This window comes from Pan troglodytes, chromosome 13 (genome assembly GCF_028858775.2).
Source record: "Pan troglodytes isolate AG18354 chromosome 13, NHGRI_mPanTro3-v2.0_pri, whole genome shotgun sequence".
In the NCBI taxonomy this organism is placed as follows: Eukaryota; Metazoa; Chordata; class Mammalia; order Primates; family Hominidae; genus Pan; species Pan troglodytes.
In genome coordinates this window covers 86,871,249-86,893,429 of record NC_072411.2, presented here as the reverse complement: position 1 = coordinate 86,893,429, position 22,181 = coordinate 86,871,249, and the positions used below count along the sequence as shown (strand labels likewise).

Genomic DNA, 22,181 nt, shown 5'->3' with positions numbered 1-22,181 from the left:
TTCCAGATTAGATATACTCGACCTGTACCTGTTTCTTGTAAAGGAATTTTCTATGGGAAACCAAAAAGATTGCTTTGCTCTTCAGAGAGCTTAATATTTTATGAAGAGATTTTTTTTGGTTGCAGGTATTAATAAGCATTAAGCTGGAGTTTTAGTTTTATTTGCTCATTTGCTTTGTCTTAAGTATGTTTATTAGCAGCAAGCTGAAATGTCTCTCAAAACTCAAGGACAGGATCTGTATAAAAGTTGTAGGAAAGACAGCTTTTAGGAATCTGAAGGTCATTAGGAATCAAAATTGCTATTTCCATACTCTCAATTGTCACAGAGTCACTTGTATCTCATTCTCTTTTAAGTTTGTTTTGTTCTCTCTTTATGCAAACCAGCTTTCTCAGCTTTTTAATCAACTTCACCACTGAACAATCCCTACATTTTTAAGTGTCAAGTACAGCCATTATCAGACATTAGGCATTTTTTTCTTTTTAATCACATCCCAATTTCAAGTTCTCAAGAGAGAAAAATCTGAATTGTCTATATCCAATCTGTTTCCCCCTCTACTTCATTCAAAGTGAACAATGTGTTAGAGTCATGTGGTAGAAGTATATATTGATGGTCATAGTGATGACGTTATTTGTTCAGAAAAAGGAGAGCATTCTCTAGGAAGACACGCTCAAAGACGCACTATTATCTTACAGGGAAGGCATAAAAGATTCTATAGATTTTAATATTTTTAGCTTCTGGAACATCGTATCACATTGAATTAATCAATTAGGACTGTGCTGTCTACCAGAGTTTATGAGTATTTTGATCGAGTAGCTGTTTTTAGGATTTGATCACTCTGAGCATTGTCAAAGGTGGGCCTCTAGAATACCAAAATTGCAAGCCAGATCCAGCCCAAATTCCCTTCAACTTCTCTGTATAGAATATATAGTATACTAAGTTCACTAAGAATAAGAAACTGAAAATGCCCTTGGGCTAACTTTAGTAAGTTTTATCTTCAAGACAGCCATATGGCTAAATGAAGCATTCTTTTGCAAATGATAATAGATATTCTTATAACACACATGCATTTCCAAATACCTACTTTACACAATGAGACATATGTGTAGTAATATACTCAGGCTTTTAGAAACATAGGAAAAATCAGAGGAATGACTTTCTCAGACTTAAACTCTTTCAAAACAGCATTCCAGAATTATTTGATAAAACAAATGTCAGTAACATTATCACAAAATAATACCATTTCCTAATGAATGTTAATGTTCAAATCAAGCAACGATATACTTATGTATGTATTTTTTTGTAAGAAAAGGAATATTTCCATCAAAACCTTTCCCTTAACCAGTGGGCCAACAGATCTACTACCAGGGGAAAGAAAGGCAAGGACAGATCATTAAGCTAAGTATGCATTAATCGGTGAAGTATGTAATTGAAGGGTAAATTCTTCCCTACACCATCCTCTCCAAGCACAGTGTAGTTGGTATGAACGACTGCAGGATTGACAGCAAAGGAAGTACACACAATTGGTTCATTATCGTTTAACATGATCACTTTCCCTACTTTTTCTTTCTTACAGTAAATAACTCTGATATAACAGAAAGTTAGGGCAGGTTCAACTGCTTAAAAATGTCCCTTTAAATTCATATCAAAATGAGTACTCGGCATGGTATTTGAGGGTGATAGCTAAAATAGAAAATGTTTATAAATTAATGCTAATACTGTGTATTGTATCAAGTTAGGTAAACAATGAATGAAGTTGCATTGGTAAATATAAGGCATATTAGAAAGTGGAATTTGTATTAACTACATTTATAACATTACTACTATTTAAAACTCATTTACATAGAGTGTTGAAAAATCTAGGATTTATAATTGATAGTAATAATTAATCTGGGATTTATCATTGACAATAAAATGAAAATATTTAAATGAACAAAATCATAGATATATTAAGTACTCAATCAATAACCTAGGACCATTTGTAGCACACTCAATCTTTTTTTCACATGTTTTCATAGTAGCTTAAATCCAAAATGCTTTCTATGGAAAACTATGTTAAATTTTATTTAACTTTGATAAATATATGTATATATTACATTTATAAATAACATGTAATAAATATATAATATAATGCATAAATTATTGATTTAAATATTTAAAACAATACATTTGAGGACAATAAGAGGATCATCACTTGTAGAATATTGTTTTCAAAACACTTTTACTCATTAAAAGGCAATTGAATGGTATTTCTTTATGTTGATTATTTCAGACTTTGCTATTGGTGCCTTTTTTTTTTAAAAAAAAAAAAAAGGATTTTGCTGTAAGTCATCAAATTATCATCCCAGAATGATATATTTCAAAACTGTATGGCAAATTAAATTAAATAAGAATATCATATCATATTCATAGAGTCTACACAATTAAAACTATTACACAAGTCCAGAAATGCCAGAATTTTTTCACATCTCTTTCTTACCTGCTTGTGAGCGTGGTCATATGAATTAATGTGATTGTCAAACTCCTGGTGCTTATAGTACTGCTTGTCACAGAGTTCACAGTAAAAATTTGCCTTCAGATCTTCCAGAGCTTTTGCTATGGTATTTTCCTTCTCAGCATAGTCCTGAAAAATAAAATTTCAAGGAAGGATACAATTAGCTCTCCCCTGTGTTTACTTTGTTTTAGCAGTTGTCAACTATAGTACAATAATTAGAGTTAGAAACAGAATACAGCAAAGAGAAAAAGAAAGCAAATACTAGAAAAACAAGTTAGAATAAATTATAACTTAAAAATTAAAAGACTAACAGAAGAAGCCAAGATAAATAACAGAAAAATAGCACAAATGTGGAGGAGAAATGCAAATGATAGAAATAAATAGAAGTCCTTGATTGAACAAGTTCCTATGCTAGGTTAGCATAAAAACTGAAACTCACATAGCTGTCTTGATTCAACTGTGGATTCCTGGCAATGACTCAGCTAACATAAAATTTTTCTATTCTGAACATGTAAAATGTGTTCTGTTTGAAAAGGTCTATATTTGTGCACAAATATACAAGTTTTGTATTTTGTTTGTTTCCTTAATTATCTATATAGTAACTTATTATTCATTCCATCTAGGCATTTAACTGGACTGATTTTTTTTTTATCCTGACCCATATCAATTTAGAATGAACATTAAAATAATCTCTATTTATTGGAAAAGAAAACCCTTTTCTGTGGTTATTTCAGTTATTTACCTAAACTGAAAAGGATTAAACTGCATAAGCAGATTGTTTTCATCATATTCACAGTAAATAAAGACAGTGATATAACCAAACCCCTGAGAAGATGAACATATAGCCAGTCATCATTAGCTTTTTTTTGCAATGCATAAAATGGCCAAATGTTTGACTGTGGATTTTAAGTTACATTAAAGATAAATTACTTGCTATTTCATGCTTACTTAAATGTCAATGAAGTAAGTGTCACAAATAATGGCAAAAGAGCCTAGCACCTCCTTGAAGCTCTTTCTTGCCCCCTCTCGCCACATGTGATCTCTGAACCTGTTGGTTCCCCTTCCCCTTCTGCCATAAGTGGAAGCAATCTGAGCCCCTCACCAGACGCAGTGTTCAATTCAATGTTGCCAGACATGAATAAAGTTTACACACAGAAACACTGTCCAATTCTTTCACTGAATAAGTGAAAATTGGACAATGTTTCTGTGTGTAAACATTATTCATGATGTGAAGAAGACCTAAACTTCAGACTTCACTGTAAAATATGTTTCTAACTTCCAAATTATCTTATATACAACTCCTTTAAAATTCAAAATAACTAGGCCTGGCACCCTGGCTCATGCCTGCAGTCCCAGCACTTTGGAAGGCCCAGGCATGTGGATCACTTGAGGTCAAGAGTTCAAGACCAGCCTGACCAACATGATAAAACACTGTCTCTACTAAAAATATAAAAATTAGCCAGGCATGGTGGCAGGCACCTGTAATCCCAGCTACTCGGAGGCCGAGGCAGGAGAATTGCTTGAACCTGGGAGGCGGAGGTTGCAGTGAGCTGAGATTGTGCCACTGCACTCCAGCCTGGGCGACAGAGCAAGAATCCGCCTCAAAAAAAAAAAAAAAATCCTAACTATATATTCAAGTCTCTTACTTACTATTATAAAACACACTTTTAGCACTGATATTTTTAAATAAAATGTAGTCCTCTATATGGCAATGGCACTTATCCTCCTTAAATACACAAACTAGAAAGGACTTATAGTCTGAAATTAAAGCAATTTGTTTAAATTGTTTCAGCAATACTGAAAAGTGGTTCACCAGTAATTTAATACATGACTAATACTTTGCTTATGTTATTGCACTGTATATTCATGCATACGTCACATATAATAAAGTTCACCATGGTTTGGGAGGCATAGTTTGTAGTAATCAATGCATACATTTGCCATAATACATAGCTTACTTTCTCATTTTAAAGATAATAATCTATTGTTATGTTTTATTAGTTGTATCAACTGCACAACAAAGGTGACTCTTACAGTTTGGATAATTTTCCCTTCTAAACCTCATGTTAAAGTGTGATTTTCAATGCTGGAGGTGGGGCCTAATGGGAGGTGTTTGGGTGATAAGGGCAGATCCTTCATCAATAGATTAACACCCTCCATGGAGGATTGAGGTAAGTTCTTACTATATTAATTTTCTTGAGAGTTGGTTGTTAAAAAGATCCTAGCATCTTCCTATAGCTCTCTCTTGCTTCCTCTTGTACCGTGTGATCTCTGCACCCACCAGCTCCCCTTCCCCTTCCATTATGAGTGGAAGCAGCCTGAGGCCCTCATCAGACGCAGATGACAGCACCATACTTCTTGTACAGCCTGCAGAACCATGAGTCAAATAAATCTATTTTCTGCGTAAATTACCCAGCCTCAAGTATTCTTTTAGAACAACACAAATGAACTAAGACAGTGATAAATCACAAAATAACTTAATTTTTTATGCATAATTCCATCAATTTCAATAAGTAATGCACCATTTCTCAGCAAATTTGTCAATTATTCCTACTTATACTAATTGATTCTTCCAATATGTTAAAAACACTTAGCTTAAAAAGGTAAAAGTAAGTAATATAGACCCAAATTGCTTACTGAATTTTCACTAAAATCTTCAAAATAATACTTTATGGATTAGTCAATTTAAAGGAAACAAAAATTAAGTAATATGATTTCATGGCTAAAGCGTTTGAGGCAGAGATAACATTCTAATCAATAGAGGAAATGAAAATAATTTTGGGATTAAAGCTGAATTAGCTCTCTGTACAATCTTAAACCAACAGAAATTTCATGGTAAACTAGTTGATTTTCCCCATTCATTATAATTACAATAAAGCTACTTCCTCTCTCTAAATATTTGATTGGTTCTTATTATGTTGTAAGGTTTTTTTTTTTAATAAGTTTGATATTCCTCTAGAGAAGCAATAATTGGTTTCTGTTTACCCAGTCTACAAAAGTGGGGAGGTTTTTAGTGGAACAGATTTCTTGGTCAAATTGCATTCTTCAAAAATATTAGCTTCAAACCAGATTTAAAAATAAAAACAGTAATTTAAAAGTAACTATAGCTACTAGCTAGTGCTTATTTAGGGTCAGTCACTGATGAATAATTTGGATGTATTAGCTCATTTAATCCTGATTCTTTTCATTTCCTCACTTTACAGATGGAAATAATGAAGCACAGGAAAGTTAAGTAGCTCCAGGATATAATGAGCAAATGTTCACTCCATATTTAAACCCAAATATTCTTGTCCATAGCATTTAATTATTTCTAAACTTTTAAGCACATAAAAAAGACAGAAGAGTATAATAATCCCTATGTATCCACTAATCAGCTTCAATAACTATGAACTCAGGATCAATCTTGATTTATTGTATCCTATCCCATTTCATACCCTTTCATCTTACTCAAATAATTTTTAAATGTCTTCCTAGCTTTATATCACTTTATCTATAAATATTTCAGTATATCTCTCTAAATCAGGATGACTTAAAGAACATAATCACAAAAGCAATATCAGACCAAAACAAAGAAACAAAAACAGTAGAGAAACCACAATCATTTTTTATTGTCATCAAATATCCCAGTCAGTGTGTGCAAATAGCCCCAATTCTCTAATATTTAAAAATAGGTTGTTCAAAACAAAATTCCATTAAGACCCATACATTACCATCTTCTATGCTTCTTAGTCTCTTTTATTCTGTATTTCCCCATCTCTTTGCTTTATTTCTCATTACAATTTATTTTTCAGAAAAAAATTAAAATTATACTTCACATTTAAAAAAATGTTAATAACTATAGAAAAGTTACAAAACTATGATAAAAGACTCATATGATTTTCACTTAAATAAAATTATTGTTAACATTTTGATATATTTGTGTGTTCTGTTGCTTTCTCTCTATCTCTATCCTCCTCTAAATTATTAAAGGAAACATAGCATGGCCAAAGTTAAGTTTGTAAATGATAGTACAATTACAAACATTTGAGCCAGACTTTCAAGTTGATGTTAAGTGCAATTAAGGAATCAAGGCTGTGTTCTATAAAACATTAGCAGAGTGAAAAAGACTTCATTATTGTATGTGCATCTTAAGGGAAAGGAGTCATATGTATTGTTACTGATCATACATTTAAAAACATGTATGTAGACAAAATCAGTCCTAGTTAGGCTGACACGTTCCATGACCCCTCTCTTTCATTGTGGCTAATATTGAAACAGGTACTGACTGATACTTTAAAGCACATATTAAATACAGCCATCCCACTGCAGAAAGTAAGAGATACATTTGAGTGAGATGAAAAAGGAGCACAGCCGTTCTTATATATACAATCCAAAATGTTCACCCTCTATCTGGTAAAGCCATTCTAGGTTGAACTATGAGCACAGTTTCTGTACTGTGTCACTGAGAGTGAAGGCACAAAGTGAAAAAGAAGGACAATCTTCCTGCAATGAATCAGGTCATTCTAACTCAGCACTTTTTACATATATGTAAAAACAGTAAAGGCTGAATCCTTTCTTTTAGGGAAACAGTATGCATATACCTCCAAGTTATAAAATCACAAATCTTAATGGGTGACCACAGCAACTTGGCAGTATAATAAATTTTGTAGACAGCGAAGTGAAATAGAGAAGATAATGGTTTATCCACACCCCAAGGACAATCTATCCCCCAATACTAAAATATGAATAGCACCAAAGTAGAACCTTGAAGGGAGAAACATTATTTTCCAACATGACGCAATTCATAGTAGCCTCATCATAGCATATGGCCTCTTTCCTAAAGTACTGTTAGTAGGGTATATACAAGTAACTTCCCTGACAAGTGTGAGCTCTCTGAGGGAAAGAATTTGTACCTGTTTTCCTTACTGTTGTATTTCCAGAGCTTTTAGCAGAGCCCAGCATTAGCAGACACTCAACAAATAACAAATACATGACATTAGGACTGTGCTTTTTGTCTTGAAAATGAGTACAGAAGGAAAGAGGGTCAATGTCAGCAAGATGATGGAAAATAGGACTCCCTAGTGCTTATTTCCTGCAGAAACATCAATTTAAACAACTATTCACACACAAAAATACCTTCATAAGAGCTAAGGAAACCAGATAAGAGATTGTAGCACCTGTGTATAGTGCAGAAATAAGAAAATACCCATTGAAGAATGTAGGAAAGATAGTATTACATTACCTATGCCACCCTTCCACCAGCTCCAAGCAAGAAAGCATGGAGAGATATATTTTCCACATGAGGAAGGAGAGGAATGTGAACATAGGACTTTGCTTCAGATCCCAACACCAGTCCCGTCCCCCCAAAAAACTAATGCTGGGCAGGGCCCCAGAGCCGCAGATTCCAGGACAGTACCTGTGGACTAAGCCTCTAGATCTGCTCTAGCACCAGGTTAGATTCTATAGCCCTAGGCTCCAGGCCTGAGCAACAGACTTGATCTTCAGTCTGCTCCACCACTGTGCTGACCTCAGTAGCCCCAGGCTCTGGACCTCATCCAGCACAAGGCTGGCCCACAGCAGCCTCAGGCTCTGATTTGCCCATACCCTAGGCCAACCCCAGAGGCCCAAGACTCCTGAATGCGCCAGCACTGAGCTTGGCCATTGCCCCAGGCTTTAGGCCTTCATCAGCTAAAAGTCTACTCCTGCAGCCCCAGTTATCAGGTCAATACCTACAAACTCAACTCCCAGGCAATCCCCTGCAGATACAGGATCCAGGTCCAGCCATTGCCATGCCACTGCCTGTGGCATCAGATTCCAGGCTGGTACCCACCTACAGGGCCTCCAAGTCCACCCTGGCACTAAGCAAGTTCCTATAGTTGCAGAAATCAGGCTATCCTTGCGGACTCTTTCTGGGCCTTTCTTAGCACCAGGCTGATCCCAGTAGTCTCAGGCTCTGGATCACCCTAGTGGACCCATGTGCTGGGCCAAACCCAATGCCACACTGGCCCCTGCAGCCCTAGTCATTAGGTCATCACTTGAAAACTCAGCCTCCAGGCAAGTTCCTGTGGATATAATCTAGGTTCATTCACTGCTAAGCCAGTTCTTGTGGTCCTAGACTTCAAGTCTGCCCTAATGCCAAGTTGGCACTTCTGGCCTCAAACATCAAACAGGTAACCATGGACACAGGCCCCAAGACTTCTCTTGTTTAACCAGGTTCCAGGCTATTGACTGAGGACCCAGGACCCAGTCCAGTTCCCACAGACCAAGCCTCTAGGCCAGTACCTATACATCTAGCCTCTAGGCCAGCATCAGCAGATAAAGATTACAGGCAAGTCCACATGCCCTGGACTCCGGAGGACCCAGGGCCAAGGCCCACCATAGTATACTCCAGTGCCAAGGCACATCCTATGGACACTGAGGACACTCAGGGCCCAAGAACACCCCTGTAGACCCAGGTTCCAAGCCAGTCCTCATGGACTCAGGACCCAGACCTATTCCTGTGGAGTTAAGGCTCCACTTTCATCCCAATGGACCCAAATGGCAAACCCTTCCTAGTGGGTAGCCAGCCCTTGAAGACTCAGGCTCATGGCCCACCCCAGTGCCAAGGCAGCCCCTGTGGACACAGGCTTAGGAAAGCCATAGGTACTAGGCCCACCTACCTCCTGACCTAGGCAGCAGGACAACTCGACTTTAGATTCCAGCAATAAGCCAACTGTTGAATCATGCCAGGTGGCCTGCTCAGAATCTCTGGACAGACTGACTGAAGTAGGGTTTCCCAGACAAAGAACCTGGAATAATAAACTACTTCTAATGCATACACATCAATGTAAGGCAATAAGAACCATGAAAAACCAAGGATATAGAAGAACATCACCAAAAGAACAAAATCTCCCACTAGCTGATCTAAGAAAATGGAGATATAAAAACTGCTTGAGAAAGAATTCCAAATAATTGTTTTAAGGAAGCTCAGTGAACTTTAACAAAACACAGAAAAATGAGTAAATAAAATGAGGAAGACAATAAATGACCCAAAATAATACATTTAACAAAGAATCAATAATATATAGAATAAAGGAAATTCTAGAGCTGAAAAATACAATGAATGAAATTAACAATGCATTAGAGAACATCAACAGCAGAATTCACCACGACAAAGAAAATCTGTGAACTCAAAAAAGAATATTTAAAAATATACAGTCAGAGGAGAAATAATTAAAAAAAAGAATAAAAGATCCTTATGGAATTTATTGAACAGCATCAAGCAGCACATATTTAAATCATAAAAGTATAGAAGAAGAGAAAAAAGAGGGTAGAAAGATTACTTTTAAACACAATAGCAGACACTTTCAAAATTTGAGGAAAGATATAAATATCTAGGTACAGGAAGGTCAAAGATCTCCAACTGTCAAAAATTAAAGACAAAGAGAAAATCCTGAAAGCAGCAATAAAAAAGAATCGAATAACATATAAAGGAGGGCCAATAAAACGAGCAACATATTTCTCAGCAGAGCACTTACAGGCCAGGAGCCAGTGGGATGAATTACTTAGGTGTTGAAGGAAAAAAACTATCAGCTAAGAATATTGTGCCCAGCAAATCTGTGTTTTAGAAATGAAGGAATGTTAGACTTTCCCAGACAAACAAAAGCTGAGGGGTTAACTTATCATTAGATTTGTCTTACAAAAATGGATAAAGGGAGTTCTTCAAGCCAGTAACATGAAACATATGAAAGTGTAAAACCGACTGATAAAAGTGAGTACTGCAAAAGTAGGTACAAATTAAGAATAATCTAATAATGTAATGCTGGTGTATAGACCACTTATATATTTAGTATGAAAGTCCAAAAAAATATTTAAAATAATTATCATTACAATAATTAGTTAACAAAAACACACTATTAAAATATGTAAATTAAAACATCAAAATACATGTCAAGATGGAGTGGAATGAAAATGTAGAGTTTCTTAATGCTCTCAAATTTAAGTTGTTGTTATCTTTTTTTTTTTTTTTTTGAGACAGAGTCTCACTCTGTTGCATAGGCTGGAGTGCAGTGGCGCGATCTCGGCTCACTGCAAACTTCACCTCCCAGGTTCAAGTGATTCTCCTGCCTCACCCTCCCGAGTGCCTGGAATTACAGGTGTGTGCCAACATGTCCTGCTAATTTTTGTATTTTTAATAGAGACGGGGTTTTGCCATGTTGTCCAGGTTGGTCTTGAACTCCAGACCTCAGGTGATCCACCCGCCTCGGCCTCCCAAATTGCTGGGATTACAGGTGTGAGCAACTGCACCTGGCCTAAGTTGTTATTATTTTAATGCAGCCTCTTACAACTATAAAATATATATATTTTAAGTTTTACAGTAACCACAAAGCAAAAATACATAATAGATTTACCAAAGATAAAAAAGTAGGAATAAAAGTCTATCACTAGAGAAAATAGTACTTCATCACAATGGAAGGGAAGGCATCGAGAGTAGAAGAAAGAAACAAAAGATCTACAAAATAACCAGAAAACAATTAACAGGAAGACAGCAATAAGTTCTCACCTATCAATAATTACCTTGAATATAAATTAATTAATTTGTCCAATGAAAAATATAGAGTGGCTGAATACATTAAATAAACGAGACCCAACTATGTGCTTCCTGTAAGAGATTCATTTCACATGTAAAGACACATAGAGGCTGAAAGTAAATAAATGAAAAAAGATGTACATGCAAATGAAAACCAAAATAAGTAGCTATACTTAGATAAGACAGGCTTTAAGTCAAAAACTGAAAAAAAGATTAAAAGGTCATTATATAGTGTTAAATGGGTCAACTTAGTAGAGGCTATAACAATATAAACATATAAATATTGTAGTGTGTAAATACATAAAACTAATATTAAATATCTGAGGGGAGAGATAGACTATAATATAATAATATTAGAGAAATTCATTGCTCCATTTCCAGCAATGGACAGTTCATTCAGACAGAAAATCAATAAGGAAACATGGGACTTAAACTACATCTTAGACCAAATGGACCTAACCAACATGTACGGAGTATTATATTCCACAGTAACAGGAAATACTTTCTTCTCAAGTGTACATGGGACATTCTCCTGGATAGCCTATATGTTAGGCAACAAAACAAGTTTTAATAAATTTAAGAAAATTAAAATTATATCAATCTTTATTTCTGATCACAATGGTATAAAACAAGGAATCAATAACAAGAGATATTTTGGAAAGTATGAAATACATGGAAATTAAACAACATGCTTCTGAACAACCAATCAGTCACTGAAGAAATTAAAAGGAAAAATTTAAATTATCTTCAAACAAATGAAAATGAAAGACAATGGAAAATAAAACCAAAACTTAAGGAATGCAACGAAAGCAATCCAAAGTGGAAAGTTGGTAGCAATAAATGCCTACATCAAAACAAAGAAAGATATCAAATAAACAACATAATATTACACTTCCCAGAACTAGAAAAAGAAGATCAAGCTCAAAGTTAGCAGAAGGAACGAAATAGTAAAGACCAGAACAAAATCAAATGAGAGAGAGACTAGAAAAACAATAAACATACATAATCTACCAAGACTGAATCATGAAGTACTGGTTGAGTATCCCTTATCTGATATGCTTGAGACTAGAGTGTTTTGGACTTAAAATTTTTTCAGATTTTGGAATATGTGCATGTACATAATGAGGTATCTTGGGGATGGGACCCAAATCTAAATACAAAATTCACTGGGTTCTTCATATATTCCTTATATACATGGCCTGAAGGTGATTTTATATAATATTTTCAATTATATGCATGCAACAAAGTTTGAATATACTGAACCAACAGAAAGCAAAGGTGTCACTATCTCAGCCACTTCTGTACGATCTGTGGTTGTTTGGTATCACCATCATTCCTGATTCTGAATTTATACGCAACTGATAAACAATCATTTTCTTATACTTACACATACGTACTTAACAGTAAAACATATGACATGCTATTATAAAGTGAAAAAATAATGTGTTCAGGGTAACTAAGCTACACAGTAGCAACCCCAGAATACTTGTGTAAATGGTTGAATAACAACAACACTAGAAAACAGCAGACTTTCACTCTCTACCTATGACGCTTTGTTTTCATTAAGAGATTACTGTACATCATTTTTTTTTTAGATAAAAAGAAACATTAGAAACAGTTGAGGGAAGAGAAAGTGGTTCCTCTAGAAATGAGAAGAAATTCAGAAAGATGGCTTTTTAAAATGTTTCCTCCAGAATCATTTGTTTCATTAACAATATGTGTTTTAGAAATCTGTCTTTGATTTTATAAACTGATATGCTTTATTGTTCTTCATATCATGGCTTACAATACATGCTGCTCTAGTCCTTGAAAAAGCCCATCACACATATTTACTATGTTGTCTATAGGAGCTTGTTCTGCACTATTAACAACAGCATTTTGATTGTTACTATTATTATTATCACCTTGCTTCAGAATCGTTTTGGCTATTTCTCCATTTATCAGTAAATGAATAACTGGAGTCTCATTATTGACATTAAAAAGTTATTTGATAGTCATTTGTTTCTCCTTACTGATGGACTCTGGAGGTCTGTTTCTGAGGATTGAAGGAAGTCATACATTATTTTATTATCTCCTGACATAGAGTCCTTCAAAGTGAACACCTGGGTTGTTTTCATTAATGAACATATTCACATGACAGGGATTGTGCCTGACATGAACAACTGTGTCTTTAGTTACTGTGTTCCAACCCACTGAAAACAGAATATATGGCGTCCATCATGATACACTCCTCCTGAAAACCTTCCACACCCACCCACATATTCATTCGCTGCTGTTAGTGTGTTGTTCAAGAAAGTGCTTTGTGTGTGTGTGTGTGTGTATATATATATATATATATATAAAAGTATGTGTACATTACAGTATATATATACTTTCTCTATATATACTCTTCATTGATCTAAGAATACCCTGGTCACAGGGCTGAATTAATGAAGTCACATTTGGGGGACAATACACGCTATAAACGTTATGTTTGATGAGAATTATAGCTGGAGGAGGAGAAGAAAAATTTTCAAGAAATAACAAAATCTGGCTGTTTTCATCAAGTCCATCTTTCCAGCAGTAAGCGCAAGCCATTGAAAACAAAGGTTTGTGAAACCAATGGGAAAAGATGTCCTTGGTGATTTATGCCTTTTTTGTTAAGGCAATAATGTACTGGTAGGATATTCACTCCTCGAAAACACTGAGGACACAACTTTTGACTATGACAGCAAGTTTACACTTATGCATGCCTACTGCATTAGCATATCCCAGCACAGTCATTCTACCCATGGCATCCTTAATTTCTATAGGGGCTGTCTTATTGGTTGTAGTCAGTGTCTTTCCAGAGCAATAACACCAAGACAGTGATGTTTAATCAGCGTTATAGATTTGGTTTATTACAGTCTGTAGACTTGGCATCAGATCTTCATCAGTGATAACTTTGGGAAATACATTGATGAATTTTCTACTGCTTTGTGACAAGTAAATATGTTATCAACACAATTTTTTAAATTAATGTCGTGTCTTTTCTTAAATTGCTGCAACCATTCTGTTGAATATTCACATTTCTATTCAATTTGTAGTTCATTGTGATAGATCTTTGCTTGTTTCATGATCAGCATACCATTAAGTAGCATATGTTTACTTCAGTGCTGACAGATTCACTCTTTCAAAACACAATCAAGATCTTCATTTTAGCTTTATAAAGTGTTTTACTATTTATCATTAACTTCTGTTGATCACTTTCATTATAGCACTTCAACAGTTTATCCTTCTCTTTCTTCAGGTTTTATAAAGAGGTCATTCCAACATCATACTCTTCTGTAAGACATTACACACATTATTGTTCAGTTTGACTTTTTGTGCTACAGATGAACATGAATGCTTTTATTCTTACAACTGTTAACTATAGAAAAATCTGTAGGTCCTTTTGACATTTTCAGCAATATTTTTACACCACAGGGTAGTGAATAAGCAAAAATACAGTGGGTAATGCACATCGAACTTTACCCTATATGAGGCATCACAGGGAACTTGTTGTTGGCACATCTGGCCTGCATGCATATCATTGTATTACCCTATGTGGGAATACTTGCATGGGGTAATCTGAGCAAGTGTGGAAAAGTTATTTCACAGCTGCAAGTAAGCTGGATGTTTTTTCCTGGGGGATGTTGAATAAATTGTGTAGTGTGCCTGTATTTTGACTGTGATCCATCACATGAGGTCAGGTATAGAATTTTCCACTTGTGGCATCATATCAGCTCTAAAAATTTTCAGATTTTGGAGCATTTCAGATTTCAGATTTTTGTATTAGGGACACTCCACCTGTAATAGAAACTCTGAACAGGCCAATAATGAGTAGGAAGATCAAATCGTTACTAACAAGGATTAAATAAGAAGTCTCCCATCAAAGAAAAGCCCAGGACCTGATGGCTTTACTGCTGAATTCTACCGAACATTTAAGGCTAATACCAATCCTTCTCAAACTGTCCCATAAAGTTGAAGAAGAGGAAGTACTTCAAACTCATTTTATGAGGCCAGCTTTACTCTGATATGAAAATCAGACAAGGATACTGCCAAAAAAAAAAAAGAAACAAAATTAAGGTTACTATCCCTGTAATATCAATTTTTTGGTGGAAAAATCCTCAGCATAAAGTACTAGCAAACAAAATTCAACAGCACATTAAAATAATTATTTACCAAGATCAGTTGAGATTTATATTGGGGATGCAAGAATGGTTCAGCATACAAAAATCTATAAATATGACATACCATATTAATAGAAAGAAGATCAAAAACCGTATGATCATTTCAATAGATGCAGAAAAAAATTTAACTAAATTCAACATCCTTTCATGATAAATGCTCTCAAAAATTAGATATAGAAGGAATACGCATTAACACAATGAAGGCCATGTATGACAAACTCAAAGCTAACATCATACTCAATGGTAAAAAGTTCAAAGCTTTTCCTCTGATATCAGAAAAAAAGACATGAATGCTGATTCCTATCACATCTGTTCAACACAGTATTGGAAGTCCTATCCATACAATTAGGCAAGAGATGAAGTCAAAGTTCCTTGTTTTCAAATAAAATAATCTTATATAGAGATAACCCTAAAGATTCCACCAAAGTTCTGTTAGAACTAATACATAAATTCACTAAAGTTGTAGTATATGCAATCAACATATAAAAAAATCACTAATGTTTCTATAAAATAATAATGAACAATCCAACACAGAAAGTAAGAAAACAATTTCATTTAAAATAAGTACAAAAATAATGGGCATAAATTTAACCAAGGATGTGAATGACCTGTACACTCTTTAAAGCACTGATGAAAGAAATTGAATGACATAAATAAATGGAAAGATATTCTGTGTTCATGGATTGGAAGGATTAATACTTTAAAATGTTCATCCTAGGCAAAGTGATCTACAGATTAAATGGCACCTCTATTATACAATTCCAATGACATTTTTCACAGAAATAGAAAAAAAATCCTAAATTTATATGAAACCAAAAAAGAGTCCAAATAGTCAAAGCAACCTTGAATAGAGAGAACAAAGATGGAGGCATCACACTAATTAATTTCAAAATATGCCACAAAGATATAGCAACCAACATGTTGTTAACATTATAAAAGACACATAGACCAATGGATCAGAATGGAGAGTTCAGAAATAAATCTACACATTTACAGTCAATGCATTTTTGGCAAAGCTGCCAAGTACACACAATGGGGAAAGGATAGTCTGTTCAATAAATGATATTGGGACAACTAAATATCCACAAGCAGAATAAAATTTGACTTTTATTTCACATCATATACAAAAACCAACTCAAAATTGATAAAAGACTTAAGCATAAGCCCCGACACTGTAAAACTGCTAAAAAAAAAAAAAAAAGCCGGGGGGAGATCTCTATGACATTAGTCTGGCAATATATTTTTGGCAGTGACTCCAAAAGCATAGGCCAAAAAAAAAAAAAAAAAAAGCATAGTCAAATGAGATAACCTCAAAGTATAAAGCTCTGCACAGTCAAGGAAACAATTAATAGGATGAAGAGACAACCAACAGGACAGGAAAAATACAGTAGCCCCCTTTTATCCATAGTTTTGCTTTCAGTAGTTTCAGTTACTGATGGTCAACCATCCGAAAAATAGGTGAATGCAGTACAATCGGATATTCTGAGAGAGAGATAGAGAGAGAGAGAGAGAGAGAGAGAAAGAGACCGCATTCACATAACTTTTATATTCAGTATATTATCAGTACTATCTGTGATTTCAAGCATCCACTCTAGATCTTGGAACATATCCTCCACAGATAAGCAGGTGACTACTGTATTTTCAATCATAAATTTGATAAGGTTTAATAACCAAAATTGATAAGAAATTCAAATGACTAAAGACTAAGAAAACAAATAACCTGATTAAAAATGGGCAAAGGACCTGAATAGACATTTTTCAGAAGAAGACATACGAATGCCCCAAAGATATATGAAACAAAATGCTCAGTATCACTAATCATCAGAGAAATGCAAAGTAAAACCACGATGAGATACCACCTCACACCTGTTAGGATGTCTATTAGCAAAACACAAAAGATAGCAAGTGTGGACAAGTATGTAGAGAAATGGAGCCCTTGTGTTCTGTTGGTGGGTATGTAAATTAGCAAGCCATTATGCAAAACAATATGGAGATTCCTCAAACATTAAAAAATAGAACTACCATATGATCCAGCAATCCCACTGCTAGGAATATATCCAAAAGAAATGAAATTGGTATGTTGAAGAAATATCTGTACTTCAATATTTATTGTGGCATTATTCACAGTAGCCAAGGTATGGAATCAGCCTAAACCTCCATAGATGCATGAAGAGATAAAGACAATGTGTTGTGTATATATGCACAGTGGAATGCTATCACTCTTTAAAGAGAAGAAAGTCCTGTCATTTATGACAACATAAATAAACCTGGAGGACATTACGTTAAGTGAAATAAGTCAGGTACAAAAAGACAAATACCACATTATGTCACGTATACGTGGAACCTAAAAACATTGAACTCAGAAGCAGAAAGAGAATGGTGGTTCCCAGGGTATAGGGGTGGGGGTTGAGGGTATGGAGAGATGTTCGTCAAATAATACAAAATTTCAGTTAGGAAGAATAAGTTCAATAGATCTAGTTTCACAATATGGTGACTATACTTAATAACAATGTATTGCATTCTCAAAAACTGCTAAGAGGGTAGATTTTACGTGCTTTCTCCACAAACAAATTAAAAGTATATGAGGTAATGCATATATTAATTAGCTTGATTGAGACATTCTACAATACATACATGTTTCAAAACAACATATTGTTCATGGTAAATACATAAAAGCTGCCAATTAAAAATAAATTTTATAAAAGAAAATGTGTAAAAAAGCAAACAGAACAGAAATTAGAAGTACTAGATTCACATATTATTAAAATAACCGCTCATGGTTGGGAGTGTGGTACCCAGTCATTTCAGGGACACCTTTGTAGCTCATACCAAGCTAATGTACAAATTACCATTGATGAATAGTAGTTGTAATCACATACATCCTTGCATTTCTACTAGAAATATCCCATTTAAATAAGTTAAAATTGCAAAGATATAAATAGATTGGGAACTGTTAATATATAATTATTTTAAATGTTGAAAAATAACATTTGTATCTAATTAACATTTAAAATGCTTTGGAAAATCACTCTCTCTTCCCTACTGCTCCTTCAAGGATAAAAAGCATCTTTGCTTTTATCATTTTGAAATGAAATTTATATGTAGTGTAAATTTCATTATAAGTTCTTAAGAGAGAAATCTAAAAAAAAAAGAAAGAAAGAGAAAAACATCATTTGCTAAATTCTGATTATACAAAAAAGATTCATCAAGGGAGAGAGGAGAAAATTGTTCTCTTCTGGAAGAATATTTCCAGACAGAATAAATTCATCTGGAAATCCATAATCTATACTTCCTATGCAATAGTACATATCTTTCATTCCACTCGTTGCTTAACTGATTGAGTCAGCCAGTTTCCAGCAGCTTCATGTAGTACTACTTGACTGCATTTTAAAATTAATTTTTAATTATTATAGGTACACATGATGTTTTGATATAGGCATATAATATCTAACAAACACATCAGGGTCATTGGAGTATCCATCACCTCAAGCATTCATCATTTCTTTGTGTTAGGAACCTTCTAATTCCACTCTTTTAATTATTTTAAAACATACAGTAAATTATTGCTGGCTGTAGTCATCCTGTTGTGCTATCAAATGTTAGATCTTATTCATTTTAATTACATTTTTGCACCCATTAACCATCCTCACTTTTTACCCCCACTCCCTACTACCCTTCCCTGCTGCTGGTAACCATCATTCTACTCTATCTTCATGAGTTCAATTGTTTTAATTTTTAGGTTCTACATATGAGTGAGAACATACACAATTTCTCTTTCCGTGCCTCCCGTATTTCACTTAACATAATGACCTCCAGTTACATCCATGATGTCTCAAATGACAGGATTTCATTTTCTTTTATGGCTGAAAAATATTCCATTGTGCATATGAACCCCATTTTCTTTATCCATTCATCTGTTGATGGACACTTAAGTTGATTCCAAACCTTTGCTATTGTGAATAGTGATGCAATAAGCATAGGAGTGCAGATATCTCCTCAATATACTAATTTCCTAGCACTGGGATTGCTGAATCATATGGTAGTTCTATTTTTAGCTTTATGAGGCACTTCAATACTATCCTCCATAGTGACTGTACTAATTTACATTCCTACCTATGGTATATGAGGATTCCCCTTTCTCTACAACCTTGCCAATATTCATTATTGCCTATCTTTTGGATGGAATCCATTTTAACTGGGGAAAGATGGTATCTCCTTGTGGTTTTGATTTACAGTTCTCTGATGTTTAGTGGCATTGAGCATTTTTTCATATAATACTAGCAGCCTAGTTCCATTCTTCTGCATTATTAGCAGTCTCTTTCCATTCTTCCATATAGATATCCACTTTTCCCAGCAGCACTTACTTAAGAGACTGTCATTTCCCCAAAGTTTGCTTTTGTCACCTTTCTGACTGCGTTATGCCTCAGCCTATGCTGAAGCATCTTTCACTTCCTGTCCAGGGTCTACTATAACTCATGGTATGGGAGCTTGCAAAATCCCGCTCCATACTGATAAATTAACAACCCAAAATTCTGAGAAATTAATACCACATGGGTCCACCCTTGACCACTGTGGCTTGTGAGGGCTCAAGTGTAAATTATTTTCTCTTTTATTTCCCAGGCAGGCATTTTGAAGATACATTTCTAAGATTTTAAAGAGGGTCACAGTGAGATGGAGCACCAGTTAGTTGTAATAGTGGCAAACAATATAGCAGTATATTTGTTTTCCTTTTTTACCTTTTCTACTTTTCTAGAACTCCATTTCTGCTTTCTGGGATCACTTCTCAAATAAATTATCTACACACAAGCCTTTGTCCTAGGCTTTACTTTCAAGAAGCACTGGGCTAAGATTATAAGGTTTTTGTTATTTTCTATGAATATCTTGCTGTGAAGGTATGTTTTCTAGAATTTAAGATGTTATCATTCCTCAGTTAAAATTGTTCCAATAATTCCTCACAATTATTAGCATAAATACCCTTACAAAGTCTTTACAGGTTTTATGCTACCTGGTTCCTAGCTACAGCTGTGTCATCATCTTCTATCATGCTCTCTACCTCACTTAACCACCCTGATTGTCTTAAAGTTTCTGAAGCTTTCATAACTATATGCCCACTTTGGAACTTGGACTTGTTATTTATTCTTCCTAGAATGTTCTTATAACAGATGTTTGCATAACACACTTGTTCACTTCTTGCAGATCTCTGTTAAAAATGCTATTTTCTCTACTTCTGTTATCATTTTTCTAGAAGAGAAATACTTTTTAATCTTTGTTTTATTTCCCTCTTATATCTTTCCTTTTAATATAAAGAGAAAATTTATTCAGGAAGAAACAGTGATAGAATACCTTTGGGCATTGGAGTCTCATAGCTATATTAACAATGAGGGAGAGACAGAGTACAACATAAGCATGTGGAGAAAGTGGTTATCATATTGTGATATAAGAAGTACATAATTGGGCTTTATCCCTTGTTCCTGGCACAGAGCTGCTAAAAATGTTTGGATTCTCCCAAGTGATTAGTGCCTTTTTTATGCTAATGAGATGATTGGTGGCTGGGTGCTCCTGAATAGCTTCAGGATGGGAGTTGGTCACTAGAAAGTCCAAGACATGATTAGAAGGTTGGAACTTTCAATCTCACTCCCCAACCTCTAACAGGGAGAGAAGGGCTGAAGATTGAGTCAATCATCAATGGCTAATGACGTTATAATTAATGTCCACACATTGAAACCTCCATTAAAAAATCCCTAAACTATGGAAAACAGAGGTGCTGGAAATGTGGTGCACCTACAGAGGGCAAGGAAGCTCCACAACCCTTCCCCATACTTTGCCCTGTGCATCTCTCCAATCTGGCTGTTCCTGAGTTTTATCCTTTGCAATGAACTAGTAATAGTGAATAAATTATTTGCCTGAGTTCTCTGAGTCATTTTTGAAAATTACCAAACCTGAGGAGGGGGTCTTAGAAACTCCCAATTTAGAGCCAATGGTCAGAAGTACAGGTGATCTGGACTTGAGACTGACATTGAAAATGGGAACAGTCTTATGGGACTCAGACTTTAACCTGTGGAGTCTGACATTAACCCAGTTGGTGTCCAGAGATTTGGAGGATTAATTAGTGTGAGGAAAAAATACCCACGTATGTGGTGTCTGAAGTGTTGTTGTAGAAATACATCCTGGCAGTACTAATGCTAGTCTTTATCTTGTTGAAATCTTTTCCCTGTTTGGCAAGAGGGCGACTGTTTCTGGGTGATAAAAAGCTTTGCTGTTGTCTCATTATAAATGTCATTCTGCTCTGAAAGGTCAGGTTCTATTATCTCAAAGGCTGAAGAATGGATCATAAGATGATTTTGAAGAATATAAAAGGGACAAATAACAATTGAGTTAGAAAGTCACAATTTTATCAAAAGTCACAGATATACTGAACAGAATTTTACTAAAAACACGCATTTAGATGTAAGGTCTTTAAAAAAGATTCCACAGAAATGCAAACACATCTACACCATCATCAAAGGTAAAGGCAGAGACTGAATACTAAAAAGGCTGTGTATTGAATATCATATCTCTATAGATTCCTCTGGCGAGCTAAATTGAGTACAACTCAACAGTAAAAAAGAAAGGTACGTTAATGTTCACATTTCTGAGAATTGGAACAAGAGAAATTCTTTCTGAAAAGTGATATCTCCTTTAAGAATTAGTTTCAAGGAAAGAGGTACATTCATAGGTTTTAACTATTTCTCTTCTGGGATTATTTAGCTGATAAAAACTATTGGACCAACAGCATGGTTTCTAACCTTAGAATCTGTTCATGTACAAGAAGGATAGTTCCCATAAGCCTCAGCTGTCACAGTAAAGGTTTGGCCATTCTACTTAGCTATACTTATCATCAAGACAATGCCTCATTGGGGCATCTGTTTTATTTTTCATCGCTGGACTCTAACGGAAGAAGTAGCCTGTGACC

At 34.9% G+C, this 22,181-nt stretch overlaps 1 protein-coding gene across 1 annotated transcript in view; it reads right to left on the bottom strand.

Annotated features, from left to right (window-relative positions):
• The window catches only part of ZNF804A (zinc finger protein 804A), a 339,920-nt gene that overhangs the window by 71,293 nt on the left and 246,446 nt on the right, over nucleotides 1–22,181 (bottom strand). Inside the window, exon 2 of the mRNA XM_525981.6 lies at nucleotides 2,477–2,620. Within this exon, the coding sequence (XP_525981.2) occupies nucleotides 2,477–2,620 (144 nt within the window). The remainder of the gene's footprint in view (nucleotides 1–2,476; nucleotides 2,621–22,181) is intronic.